This window comes from Topomyia yanbarensis, chromosome 3 (assembly GCF_030247195.1).
Source record: "Topomyia yanbarensis strain Yona2022 chromosome 3, ASM3024719v1, whole genome shotgun sequence".
NCBI lineage: Eukaryota > Metazoa > Arthropoda > Insecta > Diptera > Culicidae > Topomyia > Topomyia yanbarensis.
Genome location: NC_080672.1, coordinates 249,291,979 through 249,318,450, shown reverse-complemented (window position 1 = coordinate 249,318,450; position 26,472 = coordinate 249,291,979). Strand labels below are relative to the sequence as shown.

General features: G+C 37.7%; 2 protein-coding genes and 1 long non-coding RNA gene across 7 annotated transcripts; 1 reads left to right on the top strand and 2 right to left on the bottom strand.

The window, feature by feature from the left end:
• Window positions 1-417: 417 nt before the first annotated feature.
• On the bottom strand, window positions 418-1,848 carry LOC131692212 (uncharacterized). The gene is made up of 2 exons (XR_009305936.1): window positions 1,572-1,848; window positions 418-1,510 (listed from the first exon to the last, which is right to left on the bottom strand). It is a non-coding gene; the product is annotated as an uncharacterized LOC131692212 (long non-coding RNA).
• Window positions 1,849-7,627: 5,779 nt separating this feature from the next.
• On the bottom strand, window positions 7,628-8,894 carry LOC131692341 (solute carrier family 25 member 35-like). 5 transcript variants are annotated; one of them, XM_058979324.1, is made up of 4 exons: window positions 8,773-8,844; window positions 8,636-8,722; window positions 8,401-8,576; window positions 7,628-8,346 (listed from the first exon to the last, which is right to left on the bottom strand). In XM_058979324.1, the coding sequence occupies exons 2-4, from the start codon at window positions 8,705-8,707 to the stop codon at window positions 7,683-7,685; spliced, it is 912 nt and encodes a 303-aa protein (XP_058835307.1). In that variant the 5' UTR covers window positions 8,708-8,722; window positions 8,773-8,844; the 3' UTR covers window positions 7,628-7,682. The 5 variants fall into 5 exon arrangements, with proteins under 5 accessions (XP_058835307.1, XP_058835306.1, XP_058835305.1 ...); XM_058979323.1 differs by having other exon boundaries at window positions 7,629-8,346; window positions 8,777-8,894; XM_058979322.1 differs by having other exon boundaries at window positions 7,629-8,346; window positions 8,636-8,716; window positions 8,777-8,881.
• A 10,317-nt stretch (window positions 8,895-19,211) lies between these two features.
• LOC131691936 (uncharacterized) lies at window positions 19,212-20,960 on the top strand. The gene is made up of 2 exons (XM_058978701.1): window positions 19,212-19,423; window positions 19,521-20,960. The coding sequence occupies exons 1-2, from the start codon at window positions 19,342-19,344 to the stop codon at window positions 20,411-20,413; spliced, it is 975 nt and encodes a 324-aa protein (XP_058834684.1). The 5' UTR covers window positions 19,212-19,341; the 3' UTR covers window positions 20,414-20,960.
• Window positions 20,961-26,472: the final 5,512 nt, after the last annotated feature.

Here is a 26,472-nt window from a genome sequence, read left to right as displayed (position 1 = left end):
TATGCAGCGACAATTGAATTCACTATCTTATACAATAATGGTGTTACTCGAATATTCGTAATCATTAAGGTTGGACAGAGAATGCGCAAAATTCGCAAACGAAAAAAGCAGTTTTTTTCCACACCGTATGTCAGATCTTCATAAAAATCAATCAGCGTATGTAGAATGTTGTTACAGTACTGCTGATTGATTTTTATGAAGATCTGACATACGGTGTGGAAAAAAACTGCTTTTTTCGTTTGCGAATTTTACCCTTTCTCTGTCCAACCTTAATATGCAACTTACAATGAGATAAAAAATGGCTTTCTGGTTCGGGCTCGAATGAATGAGTCCCAACAACGAAAAATTTTACTTAACAGATTAATCGTGCATACACTGCGGAATTTTCGAAAAGTATAAAATAGACTAGTTACAACATCCACTGTTGCTAAACCGCTTATATTTTTCATCTGTAGTTCAAGGAGATACAATTTTGCCCTTGCAAATTGCTGCTACTTCAGTGTCGCTGTCTTTTGCGACCCACTGAGAGAAAATTAGACGTCAGTACCCACTGGGATCACTCGTTTAACTGTTCGTTAAGTTGCGGCAGACAAGCAGCCCTTTGCAATTCTTACTCCAACTCAACGCCGCATTCGATACGTTTGGGGCGACGAGGAACTGCCATTTCAACCGATTTCCACAATGCCTAGCAACAGGACTGCTTCCTCGGCCAACGGAACGAGAGCAACGTTTTCCATCTTCCTTCATTTTTCTTTTTCTGGGCAATTGTCTAGTTTGGGGACTTTGGTGATGGAGGTCCGATTTTAATGCGGTTTTTTGCCAAAGAGGTGTATTTTGACCTAAATGGACCAAGTCTGAGAGCGGAAGTGTGGAATTTTTGACCAGAGTTTGATAAACTGAAAAAATGAGTTGTCCTTGGTGACACTCATAACAATGACAGTGCAGTGCTTTAACAAGCGGGCTTGTTCAGCGGAGTGACTGTGGTGCGGCTTGGCTGCATATCCAAGGACAGGGATCCAAAGCGGCGTGGGGCCGCTGAGGTTACGTTGGACGAGGCGTTGATCAACCCATTAATCAGTGTTCGGTTGACTAGTGTGGCTGCGCCGCATCGCTTTTTGGTGTGCTGTCCGATTTCGCAGCCACTCAGTCGGTTTTAAGTGTTTGAGTGGGCCGGGCAGCGAGAGGGTCACAGGTGGGCTTGTGGCTCCGGCGACGGGTTGATCAACGCCTCGTCCAACTTAACCTCAGCGGTTTTACGCCGCTTCGGATCCTTGGCCTCGGATAAGCGGCGGAACCGCATCACACTGGCTCCGCTGCGTGAGCTCACTCGTTAAAGCACTGCACTATTATTGTTGAGAGTGTTGTTCAGCGCAACTTATTTTTTCAGTTTATTAAGCTTTGGTTGGGAATTTTGCATTTACGCTCTCAGATTTGGTTTGTTTGGATTGGAGTACACCCGTTAGGCAGTAAAGCGCATCAAAATCGGACCTCTATCGCTGGAGTCTCTAAACTAGAATCAGAATTACATTGGTTTAATTAATGTATACAATACAGAAATTTGACCTCATTACCTCCTTGTGCTCAATCTCAGGTGATGTATCCTTTGAAGAATAGCCGCTTCTTGTTTCTACAACCGTTGCAGGTTCCTCGTAAGAAGAACGAGAGTGCTTACGATGTCAATTACTTTTTTTCCAGTTTTTCCTGTAACTAGGCAGTTGATTTTGTATACATACCATGGTTGCTATATAGCAACTGAAAATCAATAAACAAAGAAGTGTTGCTGAAGAAATATTTTTTTCGTTCGAATCAAGGGGTCACTCAATATACTGGTAACTGGCAGTAAATGAATCGGATCATTTTTTTTTCACAATTTTTCATCGAGTTTCAGGTCGTGTCGTTGCATATAGTGTAGAATGCACCTCACAATCACGATTGAACCAAATTCTGACGAAAATTGAAATTTTTTTTTCAATAGATGTACAATACTTATCTCCTCCAACTCAGGCATGAGTAATCAGAGTTAAAAATATTCAAAATCATTGAATGAAAATTGATCATATTCAGCCGCATTCATTTTCAATATTCAGTAGCGCAGCTGAAAACGTCAAACGAACAAACCGGCCATTCATCCATGCAGATTTTCATTCGGCTCCGATTATTACACGAAGCGACCGTCCCGCAACGAATCAAACGCATCAAAGTAGGCCCTGGTACAATGAAAGCGATGATGATTGTTGTTTCATATGCTTTATCGGCATTTGAAAACATTTTCCTAGATAACTAGTGTAATGAATATATTGTACGATATTCAACTGAATGAATAAGATGGATATTTGAATGAATATTTTTTCTATTCACCGCGAGTCGCAACAGGTTCATTTTCAGCCGTCAAAAAAGAACTTCGATTATTTTTAACTCTGTGAGTAATGTTTATTTACATTGCACGATTGGTCTCCTCAATAAGGTATTTTTGGCTTCACACTGTTCGTCTCTTTCCCTATTCTCTTTGCCGAGGATATTCTTCAAAATTTTGACAGCTGTAAACATTTTCAAAATAGAACATTGCATGAAAATCAGGTATCTGCTACGCCGCCATGATTTCTACGCCAACATCTAGAACGTAGCGTTAGGGTCGATCCACAATAAACAGAGTCAATTCCATTTGACACAATTTTGTGATAAAGTTCGTTTAATTTGTTGGTGCACCATGGTGTAAAGTTTTTGTTATTCACCGACATGCCCAAAACAACATATTTCTTCAATTAGCTATCCGATATTTTCGCTTTTTAACAAATGTCTAAAAATTGAGTCGTGCCGTACGGTATCTGACTAGTGAGAATCGAGCAAAACAAGCAGAACAATTTGAACTGTCAGTGGGGCCCATAATTTGTGGGCCCGCTGAGATGTTGACTTATGTCAGTTCAATACAAATGGGATAGGAGTGCCATATACGTGATGAAAATATATAACTTCACTTTTCGCACTGTTCAAAGAGCTTGTTTACATGGTCTTAGAAAATCCATATCAACATTAGATTAGGGCTAATAAGATTTGTAAACAAACTTTTGTTTTGCTAATTTCTCTTAATTTGTTATATTTTCAACCCAGAAGACATTTGAAATTGATTCTACCAAGGGTAAAGATGTTGATTCATGTGTATCTTTTATGAAATTCGACTCGACAGCGGAGTAATGAGCGAAACAAGTTTGTTTATAAAAATCTCATTAGCCCTTTTGAAGAATTGATATTGAAATTTTTGATTACACCCGCGTATGCACACACATAAGTTAGGGTAAGGCACAAATCTCCGATCAACATGGGGAACGTGCCATTTGAGCCAGACGCTACTGATTCCTGAAGTTAGGGTAACGAGGGTATTTTAGACCAGTACCATATTTTGGACCACCTGACGATGATTTGTACATTTTTCCATTTAAAGCATAACAAATTGAAATATTGCTAATGTAACACTTAAATTATCATGTTAGAAAGCACCTCCCGTTATATTCTGAGTGAAATGGTTTAATTGGAAGCAATGAATTGAAAATTTTTAATCGTGTTTTCACGTTTCAGCTGAACTGATCCAAAATCAGGAGGAGGTAGCATTGTTGTAACCAACATCGAAGAGTTATTATTTCTAAAGTGTAAACATTTCAATCATGCAAATATCGTTACCATGCTTATAAAATGTATAAGAAATTGATTTTAGGTTGAAAAAAGCAATTAGATGTATGGAAATTGTTATTTTGGGTATGTCCAAAATATGTGAGCTATTTCCAAACGATAACATATTATCGCCATGCTCCCAATCAACTCTGACAGCTCTTTGCATATCTACTCTGCATTTAAAAAAAAGTTCACTTTTTGTTCCTAGAAAAGCACTTCTTAGTCAATCATGTACAAATTCATCCTACAAAGTAAGATATGTGAACATTTAGATGGTCCAAAATCTGCTGGTGTCATTTTTTGGATTTAGTGTCATTTTTTATTGTTGCGGTATCCCATCTAAGTGGAATGCTCGGGAAAAGTGCCATAACGGTGGTTTCGGAAGCCTGCACCTTTACAGACCAGCCAAGTGAATTTGGTGAGATAAATCTAATTTATAATTAATTTTTATTATCCATATAGTTGAATATTATATAAATAACTCCAAACCCACATCTCAATTCTCTTCCCTACTAACCAATTCTAACATCCGTAATGCCTATGGTGATTGTGTGAGTTTCCCACATCTTCTTAAGCAGGTATTCAATTAACATTTCCTTCCCTTTGGCGATCGTAAGGACATGGCCAAGTGTGTAGTGAACTATACTATTGTATACAAAGATGTCACTGTACCAGCTACACATGATGATTGCGGTCGTTTTTGTTATGCTATGCTATGCTATTTAGATGGTCCAAAATCTGTTTCGAGATTTATACAAAATATGTTTGCAGCAATGGCACAAAGGATTCGATGGTCCAAAATATGCTTTGTTTACGGTTCAAAATAAAGTTGAGTGGTCCAAAATAAGAAAAATGCGCGTTAACGATTTTTCATTTTTCCCAAGTATTTACGTTTATTTGACTATTTAGAACACTACTTATCCAAAAAATGATAAGCCCGTACATATTAGCCATGTTAAATGATCCAAATTACGTAGCCAAGCCGTATTTTTTCAGATTTTTTTCTCATGACTTCCTAAAGCGGTCCAAAATACCCCTGTTAACCTATATGTGTATATTGTTATAGAATGGGGTTTTATAGGGTTACCAACCGTCCTTATTTTAAAGGACATGTCCTTATTCTCGAGATTTTTGGAAAGCGTCCTTATTTTACTTCAAATGTCCTTAATTTTAGTCTCAAACCTTGGCATATATAGGGTGGTTCAACATGAAGTTTTTAACAGGGCATTTTCTAGTAGGTAACGGGTACTAACTGCAAACTGTCATGCTATTGTAGTTTAGTGTTGTTTGCCATTTTATAATGGAACGACTTACACTGGCTCACCATCTTTAAATTGTTCAACTATATTACGAAAATCAGCGATCTGTGGGAAATGTGTTTAATGCACTCCGACCATAATATGGTCGACATAATCGGCCAACTGATTCAACTATTCGCCATACAACCAAAAAGTAAGCGTTGTAGTTCTCGTTATTGGATGATTAGCGAACAAATCGACCACATCCAGCACGCAGTGAAGAAAATAGGGTTGCCACCCCTCCGGGTCTGACCCGGAGACTCCGGTTTTCGGGAGCGATCTCCGGGCCTCCGGGTTTTACATTCATTTCTCCGGGTTTGGTGGGAATAAGCATAATTTCAATTTTTTGATTTGATTGATTGATGCTTTACAAAATATTTAAAAGTCTAAGTTAACTATTACGCTGGTTCAGATTCATTTTACCCGACTAACCCTTCGTTTCAAGGTGGCAAAGATGAGTTCCACCAAATATAGCTGATTTCTTTCACAAAGCAATGAAAATGAAAAACAAATTAAATTTACTACAAATTGAGGAAAGTAATATTTCGCTATATGCTACAATTGAAATATTGTATTCCACTGTAAAAAAGTTATTTTGCAGCAATTTTACAAAATCACTTCACTGTTAGTGGTGCTTATCAGCAGCTGCACTAAAGTATGGAAGATTTGTTCTAATCCAACTGACTAGGTCAACATCAAACGAGTTCTTCCGGTGTTCTTGCTACTCCTGCAGCGTCTAGTGTGGGTATTTCCCATTTGTTACGACCTCTGGTGATGAATAATCGACACCACATATTGCTTCCCATATGATGCCGCAGCCAGCTCTCTTTTTGCTGTTAGTTGTGAAGTAGAGCAATGGTCGTTCGACTTATCCTCCACAGTAAGAGTAGTAGGTGCTTCTGTATTCTTGGCACTTAGTCGGGAAAGTGAAATACTACACCAGATTAAATCGATAAAACCGTTCTCAGACGTGAAAAATTTACAGCTTTACTTTAACGTAACGTATACTATAGTAATAAATACGTATACGTATACTATAGTAATAAAAAGCGATTAAAGTGCTCTAGAATACCGAGCAATCGTTTTGATTCCAATTTCTGTCTCGTTCCACTTAAAATCGACAACCCCCAGGTCAGTGAAAATCTCCGGGTCAAAGCCTCTCCAGAGGTGGCAACCCTAGAAGAAAACATAGCGGCGGTGACATCCCCAAGCATTGGAAATCAACATTACTCGAGTAATTAGCCAGATACCACATGAAATGCTCGAATCCGTCATCAAAAATTGGACCAGTTGAATGGACTACCTAAAGCGCCAACATGGTCAACATTTAAAAGAAATTGTTTTCAAACAATTACTGGCAAAAAATGTTCTTTCGATTGACAAATAAACAATTCGCGATTTACTCCATTTTTCAATTTTTTCACAACAATAAAAAAAATATCATGACGAATCACCCTGAATTAAATTATTCAGATCAACTTTATTCCAAGAGAATTAATTTCAATTCCTTTCAGCGATTTTTTTTGTTAATGAATACTCTGCGACTCATGGCAACCAACATTTGTTTTACTCAGAAGTAACCAAAATTTGTTGGATAGCTCAATATGAGGTTTGGCTAAAGTGGTATCTTCGTTCGGTATTGGTACTACACCATTCTAATTTGTCTCGATTGAGATTCAACGTTCCAATTCAACCGTTGGAAAATGAGACAGAATTTTTTTTAGAATTCTGGCTCAAGTGACATAACTGGCAGGGATGTCCTTAATTTGCTCTCAGTCCATTTGGTAACCATAGGTTGTATGTGCCTAATAGTTATGAAATGTGAATGTAAATTTATATTTCTTATAAATACACACATTGGGTTTATGTACCAGCAAATAGTGTCTATATGCCTCCGTTAATTGCAAAAATCTATGTGTAAAATCAATAGGCATAACGTTTCCAGCAAACCAGTAAGCACTAAAGTAAGCAGCATATTGACTATATAAGAGCTGTCCGATGTTTATAAGCTTTATATGGGCTTTACAAATGTTTATAAGCTGCATAGCAGCTTTACAAATGTTTATAAGTTTTATACAAGCTTTTCGAATGTTTATAAGCATTACAAGCATTAAGCATGAAAAAGGACCGTCTCACGAACACTTCTGCAGCTTCCTGGTTGAAAACAATCACATTTGATTTTGCCGTCTTTGTTTATTATTTTCCACCAGCTAGTGATGTAGTGTTTGTTTCATGTGCCGTGTACGTACATGAGCCGTAGAAAAGTCTATTGTCACTTTTTCAGGTGACGTCATCTTGCAATGTCCCAGGGCACTGCCAGGATTGTTATAATTCTACCTGCTTTGGCGAATAGATTCATCACACCGATTCATATTCGTTTCATACGGCCATATTCAAACGATAACCAGGACTTTTTACGTCAGAAATATATTTGATTAGCCGCATTTAGTTTTTTACCGATACATAATATAGAAGCTGGATTAACGGTTTGTCCGAAATTATATAGTCGTCAAACAGGGTTCAGCAGAGTTAATGAAAGAGAAAACATTGTTTTGTACAACCAACATCTGTGATTGGTAACAGTTTGTCTGGAATTTCCATTCAAAGTGAATTTTGACTGTTAGCTTATTACGACAAATTAAAACAAATAATTTGATAACAGTTGATCGTTTAATATGCAGACTATTGAAAATATAACAAAAGATAATCATCGCAGTTTTAATTGTCGTTGATAGTATATTCGTCTTGTTCGTCGAAAAATACTAGCACCAGCATAGAGTGAGGACCTATACGCATATAGTGCGGCCAAAATCCTTTGTACAAACCTGCGATACCTTCCGTTTTGAGAATTTTCATACAGCAATCAACAACACCATTATAGTAGATACCCTTTCCATTAGAGTCTACACCTTGGTTGTAGAGGCGCGTTGCTACCACGTCCGGAGGCGTCATCGTGATAGCCATAACAGTTCCAGCCATTGTTCCGGACAGAAAGGACACCACTCGATCAGATTGATTGAGGTACAGTGGATATCTCGTGAGCAGATCTTTGGTATAGCCATATCCTGCCAGTTGTCCACCGCTACCCAACATTGCCCGGGGCATTGTGACTGCTACCCCTCGGTACAATCCTTTGATTCCATGTGTTTGAAAGATTTCCTTTAAGGCACTAAACATTCCGCTATGTTTGTGCTGATACCCAACAGCTATCTGGGCTGCTGCTTGAGATTGCAGGTGCGTTCTAAGCATGAAAAAAGGACTAGCTATTGCAGAACCTATAAAACCACCGGTACCTCCCCAAAAGGCACTCTTCCAAATAGACTGCCTGCCTTCCTTCGTTTTAGTGAAACTATTTTCATATGCGGTATTATATACGCCTAGCCTAAACGAGATTCAATGCTTACAAGCTAAACTAGATTGTTTTTCAATAACTTACCGGACAGCATTGATGCCAAATTGAAAGCAGAGAGACGGCGCTAAACCTTTCTGTAAAGCCCAATAACCGTCATTTTTAGCGATTGTAATAAACGCATCCAATATACTCTTATATGGCTTAGCATAGCTTCCTTTGGATGCAAGCTCTCCTTGAAGCTGCATGCGGGTTTTAACTACCTACAAAGACGATGATTTTACTTGCGAAAGCTTAATGTAACATAAGCTACTTTTCACACTTCTAACGGATTCGTAAATAAGGTAGCGCCCATTGAAGCAACTCCTCCTAGGAGAAAATCAGTGACATCCATTTCCTTTACCTTAAACTATACTGACTGCTGAAACCTACAAAATAACAAAAATATTGTGTACATACTTACAATATTGCGATTTGTTTAATGACATAATCGAGGTTTATCAAATCATTTTAAAATGATACAAAACTTCTTATTACGATACTGTTGCAATTCAAAACAAAAGTATAGTGCAGAATTCAACTCCCTTTACATCATATCCCGGTCAAAAAAATGCGGACGAACATATCCTGTCAAAAAAAATGCGGACGAACATGGTCAGGCGATTTAAAAAGTTTAACGTTTGACTCAACTCGCCTGTGCTAATTGCCCCTAGGAACAAATCTCGACAAACATATGATTACGGCCTAAAAGCCAACTGTCAAAATCCACTTCAAATGGAAATTCCAGACAAACCGTTACTAGTCGAGCACAGTTCACAACAGTTTACGAAAGAGAAAACTTTTCTCTTTCATTTACTACCAACATCTGTGATTGGCGTGTAACAGTTCTCGACAAACATATGATAACGGCCTAAAAGCCAACTGTCACAATCCACTTTGAATGGAAATTCCGGACAAACCGTTACACGCCAATCACAGATGTTGGTAGTAAACGAAAGAGAAAAGTTTTCTCTTTCATAAACTGTTGTGAACTGTGTTTGACCAGTAACGGTTTGTCTGGAATTTCCATTCAAAGTGGATTTTGACAGTTGGCTTTTAGGCCGTAATCATATGTTTGTCGAGAGTTTGTCCGGAATTTCCATTCAAAGTGGATTTTGACAGGTGGCTTTTAGGCCGTAATCATATGTTTACCGAGAAATGCCATTTGAGAATGCGATTTAAAGGCAATTTCAATACTTAGACAAATTTTCTGGCGGCTGAAATGGACTTGGTTGTTTTTCGCGTTTTTCTAACATGGCGGTTCATGTTTGGCTTAAGCTTAAAATTGTTTTTTTAAACAATTGGCGTGTTTCCGCTTGTATTTTTTTTGTTTAGTGCACTTCATTGAGCCAATGTGGGAAATTGTGGAATCGTGTGTAAGTATAGTAGAACAAGATCTTTGACCTGAAGTCTTAATGAGCGTCAGATTGTGATAAGTTTTGGTGTGCAATACCAATGTCACCTTTGATTCTTCCTACAAGTTGGTGCCCGCATATTTGGTGACCATTCCTGTAAGATAACTGCAATGGTATTTGGACCTTAAAAAACCATTCCCTGAAGTTTCCTCTTATCATTAACGAAACGATAAACCAACGCTACCGACAATCATATTGACTATTCCACTTATGGTCAGCGCCACTTGTACCATTTGCCGAATAGGTCGTTAAGTAACGTTACCATTCAAAAATGCCGATTTCCTCGAACAAATTTTAGGACATATTATAAGGGGAATGGTGATCGTATAATCCATTGTTGCGATACTACATTGTTATTGGATATATCATGGTACCATACCACAAATCGTTTCGATTATTTGGTGTATTGTGACCACAGATAACCATTTCTCGAATAGTACAGTTATAGTTTTCGAGCGACACTATGCCATGGGCAAAATGTGATGAGTGTGTATAATGAACTACTTTATCGACACTATCAAATGCGGCAGATGTAAAAAGAACTTTATAAATGTTTTTTTTTCTGATTCACCCAAGAGCCTCTTCCCCCTCCCCCCTCATCAGTTCGAATAACGTTTTTTATTCTATAGATAAATGGTAATCTGGATTTGATTACATGCCGACCTCCATTGTTCGGTTGTTGACATCTTATGGTGGTGGTACTGCTGCTTTTACCAATTGAGCTATTTCTGTAATCTCGTGGAACGTATTTTGGTCTTCATAATAATCTAGCCACAATCGACTTTAGGCAGAGGGTAAATCGACATGTCATATACTAATAAACTGTTGATGATTACGAATGACCATGATTGTAAGAACTGCATAATTAGCACACCGTATGTGGTTGGAACTTCAATTCAAATTTTCCCTGAATTGGTTTAAGAGGAGGTTTGCGAGCCATTCGGTGATGGTAAGCCGTGTGTTTGATACAATACATTTATATACAATATATAAACCGTTGAATCTGGTTGGTTAGGCAAATCGAGAATCTGGATGATGCATCCGTTATTAGAATTGACCATCCCTCCTCGTCTTGACAGGTGTAGCAACTTCCGACAGCTGTACTTACGTTGTTAAAAAGACTCGTGATGTATACGAAAAATCTAATACATTTATATTGATTTACTTAAGAAATAGGTATAAGCTCGGGTATTAGAGGAGGATTTGAATTTCTTGAGTTGCTAGGACTGCAATACATGCTGTTAGCCTTCCTTTAGAAGTTCATCCTAAATTCGTGAAGCTCCTTCCTACTAACAGAACTTCTTAAACGGCAGTGTTATGATGTGATATATTTTGCCATATACGAAATTTGATTATGATTAGTTTTACCATTTTGCTGAATGTGCTTATAAACAAATTGTTGCTATAGATGAAATGTGAATTAAGGTAATGAAGCTTTAGATTTTATCCAAAAACGAAACCTGTACGCCAAATATTAAATTTGGAAATTCTTTCATCCAACCTAAATAATCAGATTTCAACTTGGTAAGAAATAATAATAAAGTATTAAAGCACTTTATCCGTGGATAAATTATTATTTTTTCCCAATAAATATGTGCAATAAACAAAGATTCGTTATTTCATTTTAACAACACATTCAATTCAATATAAAGGATTACTGAAAACTGTAACCAAACGATTTGACTTGAGGTGAACATCATGGTAATCTTGTAAGGAAATTGTAACGATACACGTTTTTCTTTAAAGCAAACCTTACAGAACCATATGAAAACGACTACCATCATTGTGACTTCAATTCAAATCGTTTCGATATATTTTTTAATAATCCTGCGGAAGCACCTCAATTCTTTTCTAACATACAATATTATATTACAACCATTCCCTATATTGTAACAATAACTCGTATCTTCATTCTATAATTTCATATAATTTTACAGGAAAACGCATTTATTGTAATATCATAAATAGATTTTAACGTATGTGGTTACCATAGCAGTTATGATTTTTGTATAATATGGAGGATTCCAGATAAAGTTTTTATTTATGCGGGTGGTGATTACCTACTATACTGGTAAGTATATGTGAGTAGATAATGAATCCGAAAATAAATATTATTTTTAATTTTGATATTAGGCAATTAAGGGCAATGAAATGGCGCGTTCCGTGGGCGATTTGGGGGCGATTTAAGGGCTGGTTGGGCGGCCAAAAAATGACGGCGGCAAATCGCCCATATGTTGCATTTGAAATAGCCCCCTAATTGCCAGCAATTTGCTGGCAAATTGAAGGTCAATTAGCGCATCCGAGCTGGCAAATAGCCCCCCGTTAGCCAGCAACTTGCCCTTTTTGACTGGGTAGTCAGGCGATTTAAACAGTTTGACGTTTAACTCAACTCGCCTGTGCTAATTGCCTCTAGGAACAAATGCAATTTGCACAGGCGATGTAAAGGCAATTTCAATACTTCGACAAATTTTCTGGCGGCTGAAATGGACTTGGTTGTTTTTCGCGTTTTTCTAACATGGCGGTTCATGTTTGGCTTAAGCTTAAAATTATTTTTTTAAACAATTGGGGTGTTCTCGCTTGTATTTTTTTGTCTAGTGCACTAGCCAACGAATGTGGGAAACTGTGGAATCGTGTGTAAGTATGTATAGTGGAACAAGATGTCTGACCTAAAGTCTTAATGAAAGTCAGATGGTGGTAAGTTTTGGTGATGCAATACCAATTTCACCATTGATTCTTCAAATAGTTTGGTGTTGATTACATAGTGTACCTAGTTTATGTGAGTAGATAATGAAAATAAGTATTATTTGTAATTTTCATATTAGACAATTAAGGGCGATTAAATGGCGCGTTCCGTGGGCGATTTGGGGGCGATTTAAGAAAACATAGTAGAAATAAGGATTTCCATAGAACAGTCTTATGAAATTAATCACAAAGTTCGAATGAATGCCATAAATTTTTTATTTATGGATATTATTGTGCTTATTTATAATAAATAGAACATGGCTGACATTCCTCGAGCATTTTTAGTAGACAAAAAATCAACCTTGAGAGGATACATTCGTGATTCGCTGGTTGGACACTTTTTAACTGGATTGCTTTTTAGTTGGACCTCCGCTAGTTGGACCATTGTCCAACTAAATAGCATCTGAATGTCAAAATCTTATGCCAAATTTACATTGACAATCAATCTGACAATTATTAGAGATGTGAATAGATGCAATTACACTACTAACATATCTTTTGGAGAGTTTTTGACATCTGTCAGTCGGTCCAACTAACGAATCAAATTCGTTAGTTGGACAGAGGTGTGGCCCAACCTAGGGGCAGATCACTTGTGATGCATTTTTAAAAATCAGCTAAATTAATTGCATTTCTTTCCATAAAAATAGAAATTCGTAATGTATTTTGCGTTGCGTGCAATGTATTTTGCGTTGCGTGTAAGACGTCAAAACCCTACAAAAAATTAGCCTTACATTCAACAAAACGTCGAACAAAGTGAATCAGCGTAGGATGTTTGTTAAACAAACTTTTCTGCGAGGGAGTGCAAAGTTGATGCAAAAATGGAAATTAAATGCATTTTTTTCTAATTTGATGCAAATTTGTTATACATTTCTAGAGTGATCTGCCCCTAGGGCCCAACCTACGCAAAACCTGTGTGAATGCCATACTATACTTATTGGCAAATTTGCAAACAGACAGAGGGTTTGAAATAATTTAAGTGGTAAATGTGATTATCATTCAATGGGTTCAAAGTTCAGTATAACCCAGTGAAACCATTCGGAGTACAGAGTGGGTCCCGTATGGGTTCCAGATACATTGTATCCAAAACCGTACAAGCCGAAATGGTTCGACTTGGTTCGAGACTGAATATTATGCAACATAGTTTCTACTGGCTTGTTCAACGTTGGTTGTGTCTCTGAACCCTGAGTGCAAATTATGACCAGTCAGAATTCCGATTCATTTTGCGGCTGAACTTTACTGGGTTGTTATCGAAACATACTTGCTGCATTTAGAATGTTTCTTCGGTGTGAGCTTTAAGGCAATAGTAATTTTCAAGGAATGAAAAATGTTTACAATAGTTTTCTTGTTTCAACAAATTCTTATGAATTATAGATCAGTTAAAACCACCTAATGCACAAGCCAATCGTACAATAAAATTAAATTTGTATTAGGAACAATTAAATCAACGGAATTAATTCCATTTTCGAATTATCTCAAAGAGTCGACTTAAATTTTTCTTTTAAGACAATTATTTATCTTTATTTCTTTATTTGGCTTTCAGAATACCAATTACTCATACTACGTGAACTTTGTGAATCGACGTGATTTGTTTATCTCTCCCGATATTCAACAGATTTAATTGAGTAAATATCGTTTCTAAGAAATATTGGAATGTTTAATCAACGACACGACTAGACACTTGCATTCCAAAAGTGTATCGGAAATATGACTACCCCTCAGTGACTCTGGTAACTGGTAGTGTCAAATATGACATGTGGTTAGAAAATGCATAAAACCGGTAACACTGAATCTGTTATTTTTTCAAATAGCCTGTTGTTACCGTTGCAACTGTTACAACCCCTAGTTACACAAGAAAAAATAACAACAACAAAACAAATCGATAGCATAAGTTCCCGGAAGTTATTGTACAAAATCGTTTTCGGATTTTATACTCTGGTTCTTTTGAACCTCCTTTCCGAAGCTATGTCGTGATGTTATCATTCATTCCAACAAGCACCGTGAATTTTACGAAACAGATCAAAGTGACTAAATACTCTAATTTATTTTTCAGAATGTTTTCAATGCACTTGTGAGATATGTTTGACTCATTGCAGTATAAAGCTCGTGATTTGAGAAAAGTTATAGGACTATATTCCGGATCAACCGAAATTGAATTTCTTCAAGTTGCTGCGGTTTGTTAAACGTCATTCTTTGGATCCATAATCCGGATTCACAGTTCGCGTAACTCCGTGGTCTTAAAATATTTCGTTTTGGATATACATAGTTATTTACAAATTGTAGTGATTTCGTCATTTCAGGTCATGTAATGCATGCATTGAGCATTCATTGTTGGCATTTTCTGACCAGTTCCAGGGTCCATAGGGAAGATTGGCCAAATCTCGAATTACTCTATAAATTTAACAATAAGCTGAGCTGAACCCCATAGAAAATATCAATTTTATTAATCAAATACCGTCTGAATAGCAGAACCGAAGTACCCAAAAACATTAGGTGTAACTGAGTTTTTTTAACTAGGATGGTACCGATCTCGCTACTATGAATTCGGAGCATATCCCGAACTTTTGACGCAAAAATGTCCAAATGAGTATTGATAGTTACGAAATTGTGTGAAAGATTTCGAATTCTGGTTTGCATCTGATGTTAAGTCAAACACACTTAATCGATCTCAATTTCTGAAAATTCCAACTTCAACATTCAACTTGTGTAAAAATCCCTAATGTTTTAGAAGGTAGTTGGGATATCTAAACCAGGTGCGCTACTGTCGTCATGTTTTTAGTGGCTGGGTTCGACTGAATTGATAGCGGTTATACTTCTACCCAGTCAAACCATTCCAAAACCAGTTCGGAATTCCGAGTGGATTCAGTATGGATTCCAGCTCAAATGCATCCACCGAATGAGTCGAAATCGGTTGTTTCCTTAGAGCCAGAATCCATACTGAATCCATTCAGGATTTCGAACCGGTTCCGGAATGAATTTGACGGATAATTGGTGTGGCGGAGCTTGTGTTTATCGTATATAAATTCAAATGTTTACACACGTTGACAAACTAATGTTTTTGGAAGATAATTCATATTTAAAGCATGACTAACATTTAAACAATGTAATGTCCGTCTCCTCCTGCTGTATAAGTAGTTGTACAAAGAGGTTGAAAGAACAAAAGACATACTGCCGTGATCCGCATAACAGTCATTTGCTATGGGTTTCTTATGCAGATGGGACAGTTATGCATATCACGGAAGTATATGTCACTGGAAGTTATAAAGACATTATAAGAAATGGGCCTGTTAGTCAAAGCAACATAATAGCACGGCAATGTCATAGGTGTACCAGAGGAACCACTACCAATGTACCGAAAGAAAGTCCCAGGAAAACTACCACGATTTGTAAGGTCCTTGTTCGAGTATTTATTTCCAGTTACTTTGCTTTTGAATGGTGATTGATAAACACCCTTATTCTTGTTTACGACGAATGCGAGATTCGTTCGAAAGCGATTCGAATAGTATGCCCATTTGATGTTGCTGACGTAAACGGGAATACAAACCACTTTCGACTGAATCTTGCATTCGTCGTAAACAAGAAAAAGGGTGAGAATTCGTTGTACACCTAGCTAAGCTCATTGGTCAGGTTATTAAAGTTGGGACTTCTAAGAAACGGAATCAATTATCCATCGGCAGAATTGCGACTATCACATCGCCAGGTAGCGCACGTTGGCAGCCATACTAAGACAAAGGCAGCTTCTGAAAAAAAAAGATGAAGGATATTATCCGGCTACCGTCCAGTAGCAGCACCAGCATTACTCACTTGTATGCCAATGTTTGACAGTTGCATTGATCTCCTTGCAGAAGCTTGCATACAATCGGTCATATATATAATAGACCTCGAGCAAACTATTCGGCTAGCGAAGCACATTAATCTCAAGTGAGTAAACGGATGTTTTTCTTTGTCTTGCACATAATTGAACGTTAAACCTCCGGTTTTCTACGGATTCCTAAAACTAGCCGGCAATCTCCGTTGTTTCCGACTGCTTGAAGCTTAACTGAAGCTGCCGTTGAATTCCTTATCAAAGCAACGGGAATTACTGAACTGCAATCACAATAACTTTATAACAACACCTGTACTACAAATAAGCACACTATCAAAACCATTTAGACTCTCAAAACTTCTGAAATGGATTCAACGTCTGGAGAATTTTTCCGATCATAAAAGTGTAAACATAATGTGGTTGCTATAAGTTGCTATACAGCAACAGAAAATCGAATAAACAAGAAAGTGTTGCTGGAGAAGTTATTTTTTTGTTCATATCGAGGGGTTATTCAATGTGCTGGTAACTTGCGGTGCATAACTCGGACACTTTTTTCACGCGATATTTCATTAAGTGGCTGGTCGTGTCGTTGGTTTAATGTAGCTCCTTTAGATGTGATTATATTTTACATATCGAATCTATCAGCAACGACTACGTCATCTGAATCGAGAATACCAAGAGATCCAGAGTTTTTGGCGATTAGCCTATAAGAGCATCTTCACGTATAAACATTGGAGATGAGTACAACTCTCGACAAACATATGATTACGGCCTAAAAGCCAACTGTCAAAATCCACTTTGAATGGAAATTCCGGACAAACCGTTACGCGCCAATCAGAGATGTTTATAGTAACCGAAAGAAAAATATTTTTTCTTTTATAAACTGTTGTGAGCTGTGTTCGGCTAGTAACGGTTTGTCCGGAATTTCCATTCAAAGTGGATTTTGACAGTTGGCTTTTAGGCCGCAATCATATGTTTGTCGAGAACTGTTCCATCTGCTGCCAGATCGATTAGAAATTTTTAAGTTTGCAAGCGCTATGGAAAAGTTGGACGCGATTTGCTAATGTGACACCTTTTTTCACCGATTGAAAAAGAGTTCTTGGTGCTTCAAGTTGTGTATTTTTATACTGAAAAAATGAAGCGTTCAAACTGTAAAGTATTCTTGTTCGAGTTTAGTGGAAACGTCAGCATCGGTATCGATTTGTCACTGATGTGCAGTCAGAATAGTCACCCGGGTCTTCGTCAACTACATCCCAGATTTTGCATTGTGATAACCCAGCTAAGCGGAATGTTTGGAGAAAGTAGTGTGTCGGTGGTGCCTGACGCCTACCATCACCCCTAGGAGTAAACGCACAATATCCAGTGTGTTTCATCGTTTATTGAAAGGTTATGAGAATTTTAGGCATTGATTTGTATTCATAAAATGGATAAAGTTATTTTTCCGTGTATCATATTTGATCATGTTGAAAATTCAACCAACGTTGTTTCAACCCTGCAGTAACGTCAGCGGCTAAAAATCGAATTAAGAGAAACGTCAGAAAGCAAAACGCGAGAAAAATTCAAGCATGATTTATCAAATCAACGTATAACTAACAGTGGTGCAAATTTTCATTTTCAAATGCCAACTTTCGGCTCAATCAAACCCAACCATGATTCAAATTCAAAGCCTCCCTTAATCATTCACTTTCAAGTTGGCGGGATTTTCATAACCAAACCGTACATCTTCATTTCACATTGATGCCTTTTCATTCAACAACCAAAGGTGTCATCTGCTCTGTAGAGTCCAGTTTAGGTTAAATGTTGACATATTTTGCGTTTTCAAACTTACACGAACAGTAAGAAGTACGTTCAGAGTAGTTTTGCTTGAAAAACCTAGTCAATATCCCAGTACAGAGATATTCAAAGGGTCAATGAAATCGAAAATGAATGGAAAATGATTGAGTAGCTCGGCTGTTTGAATGAATGATGCAAACGAAAACGGCGAATTGAGCATAGTAGGGCATGATTTGATATTGATTATTCCTTCAAGTTCAAAACAACCTGGTGAAAATTTGCAGCTCTGATACCTAATATCACTCACTAATTAACACACCCCGCATTTTAAGCTACTAGGTGCCGATTTCTTCACCCTCGCTTAATTTGTAAAACTGGTTCACCAGTTCGTTTAAACCTGGTTTAAGCGCCAAGCGAGGGTGAAGAAATCGACCCTAAATGTACATACTTACTAGCTGAGACGAGACATGCAAATAGCAAAAAATCTAACGTCAAATGCAGCCAGGGGGTACTGTCAAATAGAGCCAGTTCATTCAAACTATGTGGGGCAAAAAGAGAGGCTATGTGAGACGAACGATAAAATGAACAGAAAAAAAGAAGAGAAAATATCTATCGGCAAGTCCCGTTCCAGCTTACTAGCATACTGACAAACTTGCGTTTCGTTATTCGGTAATGCCAAATACATTTGGTCTATCCTTCCGTCAAAGCTGAATACTTGACAATGCGAGTTCGAAAAGTATACTAAAAATGACTAATTAAAAAATATCGAGTGTTATAGCGGTGCTTAGAATAACCACAGTGGAATAACGTAACATTTATCTGCCATTAATACACAGCTCAAAATCGACAAACTACAAATGTCGGAATACGTCCGAAACTAATAAAGCTGAGCGTGATAATAATACCATAACGAATAAGACCACGAATGTTCGTTCCATTCAATAAATCGGTATAGTTTTTAATGACGATTTCGCTAGAACCTGCAACTGAATAAGGTTCTAACCCCAACTGCTGTCAGTTCATACATTTTGACAGCAGTTGGGGTTAGGAACTGACACAACCAAAAACCACATAAACAACATTTAAATTGATAATGTCATCGCCTTTTTCTGATTGGCATCTTTTGCGAGTTTCGCTGTATTCAAAAATTATGCATGAATTGTTGATCTTACAATTTCTATTTGTTTTCTGTAACTAGATTTCGGTGGTAATCAAGTATTGTTCAAAAATTAATCCTGTAAAGTACACTAGGATAGAATGATAGTGTGTTGTGTTCAAATTCTTCTACTGATGCAAACATTATGTGGGTTTTACGCATCTAGCTCTCCTTACCGCATTTGTAAGTAACTGTGAAATTTGCATGAATCATTCGATATATTACGACGCGTTAATTTTTTATCTTAACAGTAAACAGAAATAAATCATTTTCTTTTCAGATGATATGATTCCCCAAGGAATTTGCAAGATGCGCCGAATTCCGTTATTAGATAATCTACTCACGCAGTCGGATCCGATACAATTATCTAGTTCTGAGCGCGGTGCCATCTTTCGACAAAGTTGGAACTCTTCGACTTTTAAAAGATTTTCTGATTGCAAATTCTACCTGCAGGCACCAACACACATGGGTCTGTATTTAAGCATCAGTAAAGTGCAACTTCGGAAAAATAGCCGGGGAAACTGCATTGACAACGTTGTGGTGAAAAAAAGCAGTGACAAAAAGTATCAGTTTTGCGATATGCCGGATGATGGCGAAACGAAGGTTTTCTCCGATGATCGTGGATGGATGCGGGTAACAGTCAATTTGGACACCACACTGGCACTGTCAACTTTGGAAGATACGCTTGAGGTACAGTTCATTGTAACGGTTAAACGAAAGTGCAATGAGATTGGTTACCTGCCGTGTGAAAAAGATGAAGATGATTCGTGTATTAGTAAAAGTTTTTTCGGTGATGGCTTTGTTAATTGTCCCGAATGTGTTGATGAGGAAGGTTGCTTCAATGATTCCGAACAGGTTCTGATATTGAACCCTTCGAATGTTTTCTTGAGTGCAATAATTTCACTATTTGCCACAATGTTAGTCTTTGGAGCATGTCTGTGGTGCGTTTACAGACACCGCCGCTGCATTGCTACCTGCAATAGCAACCATAGCGCGGGAATGGCTCACAGCAATCGAGAAAATCTAGAATCTGTTCCTGCTTCGGATCAGATACAGGTTGAGCTGCATACATCGTCTGCGAATTTTGTGCAACCTACGGCTCCTATAGACGACGACAAGGATCTTCCACCCGCTTACGATTCACTGTTTCCAGTGGCTCCTGTGGGGCGATAAATAATTTAAAACTATAGATATATATGCGTTTTTATCGAACGTTTGAGAATATGGAATCACTCGAAACGACCGGCTCAAAGTTGACCAAATCAGCGGTATGATATTGTACAGAACCGTTATGCTTCGAGCGGTAGTGACTCGAGGAAACTGAACTGATTGTTATTATGTAATTGTTTATTAGATAAGTACTCTGCTTGTTGGAAGAAAAAAACTTTTTCTCGCACCGTATAGATTTCAAGATCTCGTAAATAGGTCTTGTTTAGTTTTGCACAAAACAGTAACTAACTTATAAGTAGATATAATAAGATCAACGTAGGGATATAAAAAAATTCTAGTTATTTATTGATATACTTCCTCGAACGAAAACCAATCACGATAAACCAACAGCCACTTTTTACGAAATTTTATACTTAAAATATGCAAAGGAAAGTTTTCCGAATCGAGATATTTGCGAGACGAGTCAAGATTTAATTGAATCTAAATGGTAGAATTGGGGAGGCTGTATATACTGGTAAAATGTATGTTGATTAAATGCATTTGTATGATATATTCTATTATTTAAACTTTATTATATCACGTGCCTTTTCGGATGGACGGATTCGAACTCAACTCTTAAAACTGTGTTAAGATTCATCCGTAATTCACAGTAAATGATTTCAAGCGATACGATGGAATCGGTAAAATCGACGCTGCCAACAGCTGACATTGAATTGAGTAATTTCATATTGTTTGTCGTGACTTTGACTAACGTTTCAATATGGGGCCACCTTTTCAGAAGAAACAGCAGGTAGAGTTTTTGAATGCCAATAACTTGCATTGCATCGAACAGAATTACACCACATAATCAGTCGGAAAAATGTGCATCAATTTTGTATCAAGTTTTGAAGTGTTCCTGAAATAATAAAGTAAAACCTGATTTTATTCTGAAATCTTTCGAAAATGTCATGGGACAATGAACTTCCTGTCTATTTCAGGAAGAGCAGTCAATATAGGGCGCCTAAGAGACCCATTCGAAGACTGCAAGCCATATATATAATATAGGTCACGCCTGTTTTTTCTACAATTCGTTGCTTGGATTTTGAACGAGCAACATGGATTGGTATACATACGTTCCCTAGCTGTGTGTAAAGTTTGTCGAACGCTTTTCACGCAGCTGTGCGAGGTTATGCTTCGTACACACGAACGAATGGGGTGGTATGGATGGTAGTATACAGTACAGCACTCTAGTTAGAGTGTTGTCGTGGGGAAGAAGAAAACATATGAAGTGAAATTTTACATATTCACAATAGAAATACCCGGGAGGGCCCATTAAACCTCCCGAGCTACCAGGCTCGCTGTAAGCTTATCGACCTAGATCTCCTGTCTGTTCGTCGAGATATTCAAAAGCTACGAGTTCATCGCGAATCTACTGCAATCACGAATAGATTGTTCTGATATTACGCAGATGTTAAATTTCAACATTCGAGAAGTGACCATATCAGGCGAGTAAAAAACCAGGACAGTCGAAAGGATACAGCCTCTCCCGTTACCTTTCAATTGAATGTGCCTTATCCACATGTTTTCGGCAGTTTAAAGGTTCTGGGGTTTTGCAGGCAGAACTAGTTAAAAAGTTCTGTGGGTCTGGGAGAAAGAACTCTGCTAGAAAGTCTTTCGTCGGAATTCGACCACTAAGCACTTTTTCGGATGCACACACGCAGTCCTTGCTACACCACCATTAGCGAAAGTTTCATGCTGAGATCGTCCATGCAGGACCGGCGAGCAGTTTTGAGCACTAAATACTCGTCATTGAAGTAAAGCAGAAACATCAGCGGTCCCAAGTAGCTTGCCTGCGCTATACCTGGCAATCTCCAATGACAACTATTATTTCTCGATCTGAGAGCTAGGATCGAAAGAGCTGCACAATCTAACGATATTTCCAAATTTCTCCATTTTATCGATGGTTATATGAGAACTGGCGAATAGGTTGGTGTAAATAATACCAGTTTGAGCGCGACATTCCATACTCTATGTTATGTAGGATGCTAGACTCGGCGGGTTGGTCGGTGTTCAGCGTACAGGCGTGAAGCCATGTTAATCGTCTATTAGTACTTTTTATATAATTTATTTGACATGGCTAAATGTATTAGCTGTACATCTTTTAATATTAACAATATGTATATAAAAATATTTAAATCGAATTTTATTGTATATCCATCGGATCTTGCGTACGCGATTTGTTACTTTGTGTAAAAAAATTATTTCTTGTTGGAGATCCATTAACTGCATTGTCTGTTGTTGCTTGGGGATCACTTAGTCCGGTTTATCAATTTCGTTCATGCTATTCTCGCTATTGATGTTGTATGAGTTTTCACGATCGTGTATCCGTGTTCTTTGTCATTTACTTTATTATCAATGGTGCTGGCAGTTGATTGGGTAGTGGTAGGCGCGTCACAATGATCGGACACTCTGTGCGTAGATTCTGTTGTTCCAGCATTCGTTGGTGCCTGAGCTGCAACTCCGGTTGTTTGTGATTAGTCGATGTTGATGACTGTGTGTTGGGTTTGCATGCAGTTGATATTGTTTCGTTAGAGCTACATGTACCTGGTTTCACGTAGTGTCTTCTTCTAACAGAACTGGCATGTGGGGGCATTGTCCTTCATATGTGCACAACGTGATTTGAGGTTAGGTTATACCTTCAATAAGGTATTCAAAATTCAGGTATTAAGGTATTTCGTCACTCGCATTCTCACGACAAGAACACCGTTGGAAAAATCTGGCAAAAATCTCCAGTTTTCAAACTCAGCGGATTCCACCGTTACGTATTCCGACATGATGGATGTAATGAATTTATTGGTAGTACCCGAGTATAGATCGTGCAGACGCATATCATTGTCAATAGAAACGGGTGTCTTGATTCTAACATTGTCATGCTCAACAACGTATTGCATGTGGTCATCCATAGCATAGCTTTCCTCCATGGCCATGGTTTTAAGCACTATTTACACCTTACCGACCCGATTCAGTGACGGTTCAGTACCGTGCACGGACGCCAGTATTCTTTCATACAATTCAAATGCGAGCATTCACACTTGTCCTGGACGGTGCCGTGCCGAACACGTGAATGCTCGCATTTGTTTTGTATGAAAGAATATTGGCGTCCGTGCACGGTACTGAACCGTCACTGAATCGGGTCGGTAAGGTGTAAATTTGGCTTTAAACGTTATAAGTACAGCATAACGAGTGTGGTGGAGTTGTATGACAACGACTTCCGTAAGTCTAAACTGTATTTGCACCTTTAATAAGAGTTCTACTTCGCGAGCGCTAGGGCGGATTGGGCAGTGTTTAAAACAGACAGCCATTGTGTTGTACCGAAGATTGGTACCTTTTGCTGCTGAGTTTCAAACATCTTGAAATAAACTATCGATACCGCTCTGCTGAAAGTAACGGCACGGTGTGTTTGGTAGAACATTTTTATTCGAAAAAAACGGCGTCGCTAAAACTTCAACATGTGATAGAATGCGCTTTTCCCTTTCATTTGAAAGTAAAATTAAAATATTCTGTCGGGGGCTCCAGGACAACTTTTTATTTTAAAGTTTTTTATGGTTTGAAAGTACTTTAGTCATTCAAATATTACCAAAAGTGAGAATCTGATGAACAATTTCATTGTGTACCACTTTGTAGAAAACTACATTGCGATCTAAAATCGCCAGAGAAAGCTATTAAATTTTTATCAAAGTTTCTAGATTCGCACGGGGCCTATTGATTAAGAAGCTTTATTCCAAAAACATTTTTATTTGTAAAAAAATGGATTGTCTTATTTTAACAGTGTTCTCAGAAGAACCTGAATGCTAGCAAAGTCCCACATTTAAGCGTAAAAAGCATAATTCCAGATTTCACCGTTTTATGCGCACCACCCAAGTAACCAATAAGCATTGTAACGTAGCCCAATATCTGCTTTAGATCCACATTCAAAGCTGTCTTAAAAGCCGTGAAGCCCTAAATACTGATATAATGCTGGTATTATGCCAGAAAAGGCGAAATATAGTGCTATTACTGTGCAGAGATTGACAGCTCGTTTCTGCAGCACTAATGCTATTATATAGCACCAGCGCACAAATGTCAAATTTAAAAGCCTTATATCGGCACGACTAATGCTATTAAAAAGCTTCAGTTGGCTGTCGGTGTCCGCCTTGGTTTTAAAACCATTTCTCATGTTTCCTTTCGGTATGATGTGCAAAAAGGAAAAATTTTAAAGTAAAATGTTCTGTATAAAACCGTAATTGACTCTCTTATAATGCATTACAATTGTAATGAATATCCTTAATAGGTTTTCATGCTGACATGATATGAATGTTTTGCCTTTAGTAAGTCTCGAACTGAGGTACCTTGCTTCGTCCTTCACGGTAAGTGCGCTGCATTTGCTGCCTGGAATATATTGCATATGTTCGATTGAAATGAAATATGCCGAATATAATCTTCAAGAAGAGTTGCATAACGAATAAACCCACAGCATTACAATAGCATTATATCGGCTTTCTATTTGCTCTATAATGGCACTAAATGCACATATAAAGCTTACATGCTTTAAAGATCCTTGAAGCATGTATGCGTTATATCAGCTTTATATACGCATATAGAGCGAGCGATAATGCTACATGTCGGCTGTGTAGTTCTGCATTATTGATGCTAATATGGAGCTTTCTAGAATTGTTAATGCTGTAATGGAGTTTCAATGCAACATTAGTGCAAATGTATAGCCGATATAGTGCAATGGCTTAATGCTTATGGTTACTTGGGCAATGATATTTTAGGAGTATGGAGATATAGAGAAGAGTAGATAAAATTTGAACGAAATTAAGACTCTTTTGAAAGATGCTGGGTAATGCAGCAGAATGAAAAAGTTTCTTTTTCTGTCACAGATATAGGGTGATGTGCCTATTATGGCAGTAGAGCCTATTGTGACCCTATTTCGTACCCCTTGGTTTCGAACCAAGCATATGAGATAATGACAATATCGATTTGGCTAAAACAGGTGTGCAAAAAAAGCTCAAGTTAATTTCTTTATTTGTTGTGCACATACGTATTCAGAACTATCCACTAAATCCAACTTTTAATTAAAACAAAATCACCTTATTGAAATATTTGCTGATCCGCCTCACTCGCGTAGTGAACCGAAACAGGACGCAACGGCGCTTAGCAAAATAAACACTTTCGAGCCAGCATTTACCGCCTCATATCTCGTTATTCCGGCACAAATATATTAAATATTGCACTGATACATACCTTTATTTTAGCTGGAGAACCTTTTTACGATTATTTCACTTTAAAAGCACTCGTCAAACACTAGAATAGGCCTAGTGTTATAATAGGATAAAACTAAATACGGGGGTTCCTATTATTGGCATGTTTTGCTGATACACTACCACAATCAAAACCAACTTTTTGCATCCATCATACAGAAAAGAATCACCAGTGCGGCCAAACCAAAACATGAACTTGAAAACATAATGTTATGCAATTTCAGGTATAAGTAATCAATTATTTCAAGTTATTCAACTAATTGTTGATCGCAGATATTTTATTTTCATCTGCACATACAATTTGGATCGGGAGGAAGTAATGTGTGATGTGAACTTTATATTCCAGTTGTTAACTTTCGCATGGTTATTTCCTGCATGCGCAGTTCTGGGCGCTCTTCTACTAACAGCTGATGAGTTTCTTTCGTGTGCGTAATGTTTACGTTTGTTTTGATCGGCTGAAAAAAGCAGAATAATTCGTTTTACAAATCACGCGTTGGCGTCCATGATCTGGATACCTAGTTAGAATCGACGCAAATGAAATATGAGGCATTGCGTTTCAACTAGATTGTTTTTCGATGAGGTGGAAATCGGCACACCCATGAGGCGATAATTGGAACGTTCAGGTGGGAATAGATGCACAGAATAGAACATTTATTTTCATTTATGCTGAAAATTGAGACAATTCTGCCAAATAAGCATTATACAGATGTTTAAGAAACAGTACATTGATACTTTATTCTGAAAAAGGTTATAGGTAATATGGCTTCTTTTTAAGTTGTT

Excerpts from the sequence above, each read along its gene's own strand:
- LOC131692341 (XM_058979323.1), bottom strand. The coding sequence starts at position 8,707 with ATGGATGTCACTGATTTTCTCCTAGGAGGAGTTGCTTCAATGGGCGCT. Across the intron at positions 8,577-8,635 it reads TATTTACGAATCCGTTAGAA|GTAGTTAAAACCCGCATGCA; the intron begins GTGTGAAAAGTA and ends TCGTCTTTGTAG. Across the intron at positions 8,347-8,400 it reads TTTGGCATCAATGCTGTCCG|GCTAGGCGTATATAATACCG; the intron begins GTAAGTTATTGA and ends AATCTCGTTTAG.
- LOC131691936 (XM_058978701.1), top strand. The coding sequence starts at position 19,342 with ATGATAGTGTGTTGTGTTCAAATTCTTCTACTGATGCAAACATTATGT. Across the intron at positions 19,424-19,520 it reads TAGCTCTCCTTACCGCATTT|ATGATATGATTCCCCAAGGA; the intron begins GTAAGTAACTGT and ends TTTTCTTTTCAG.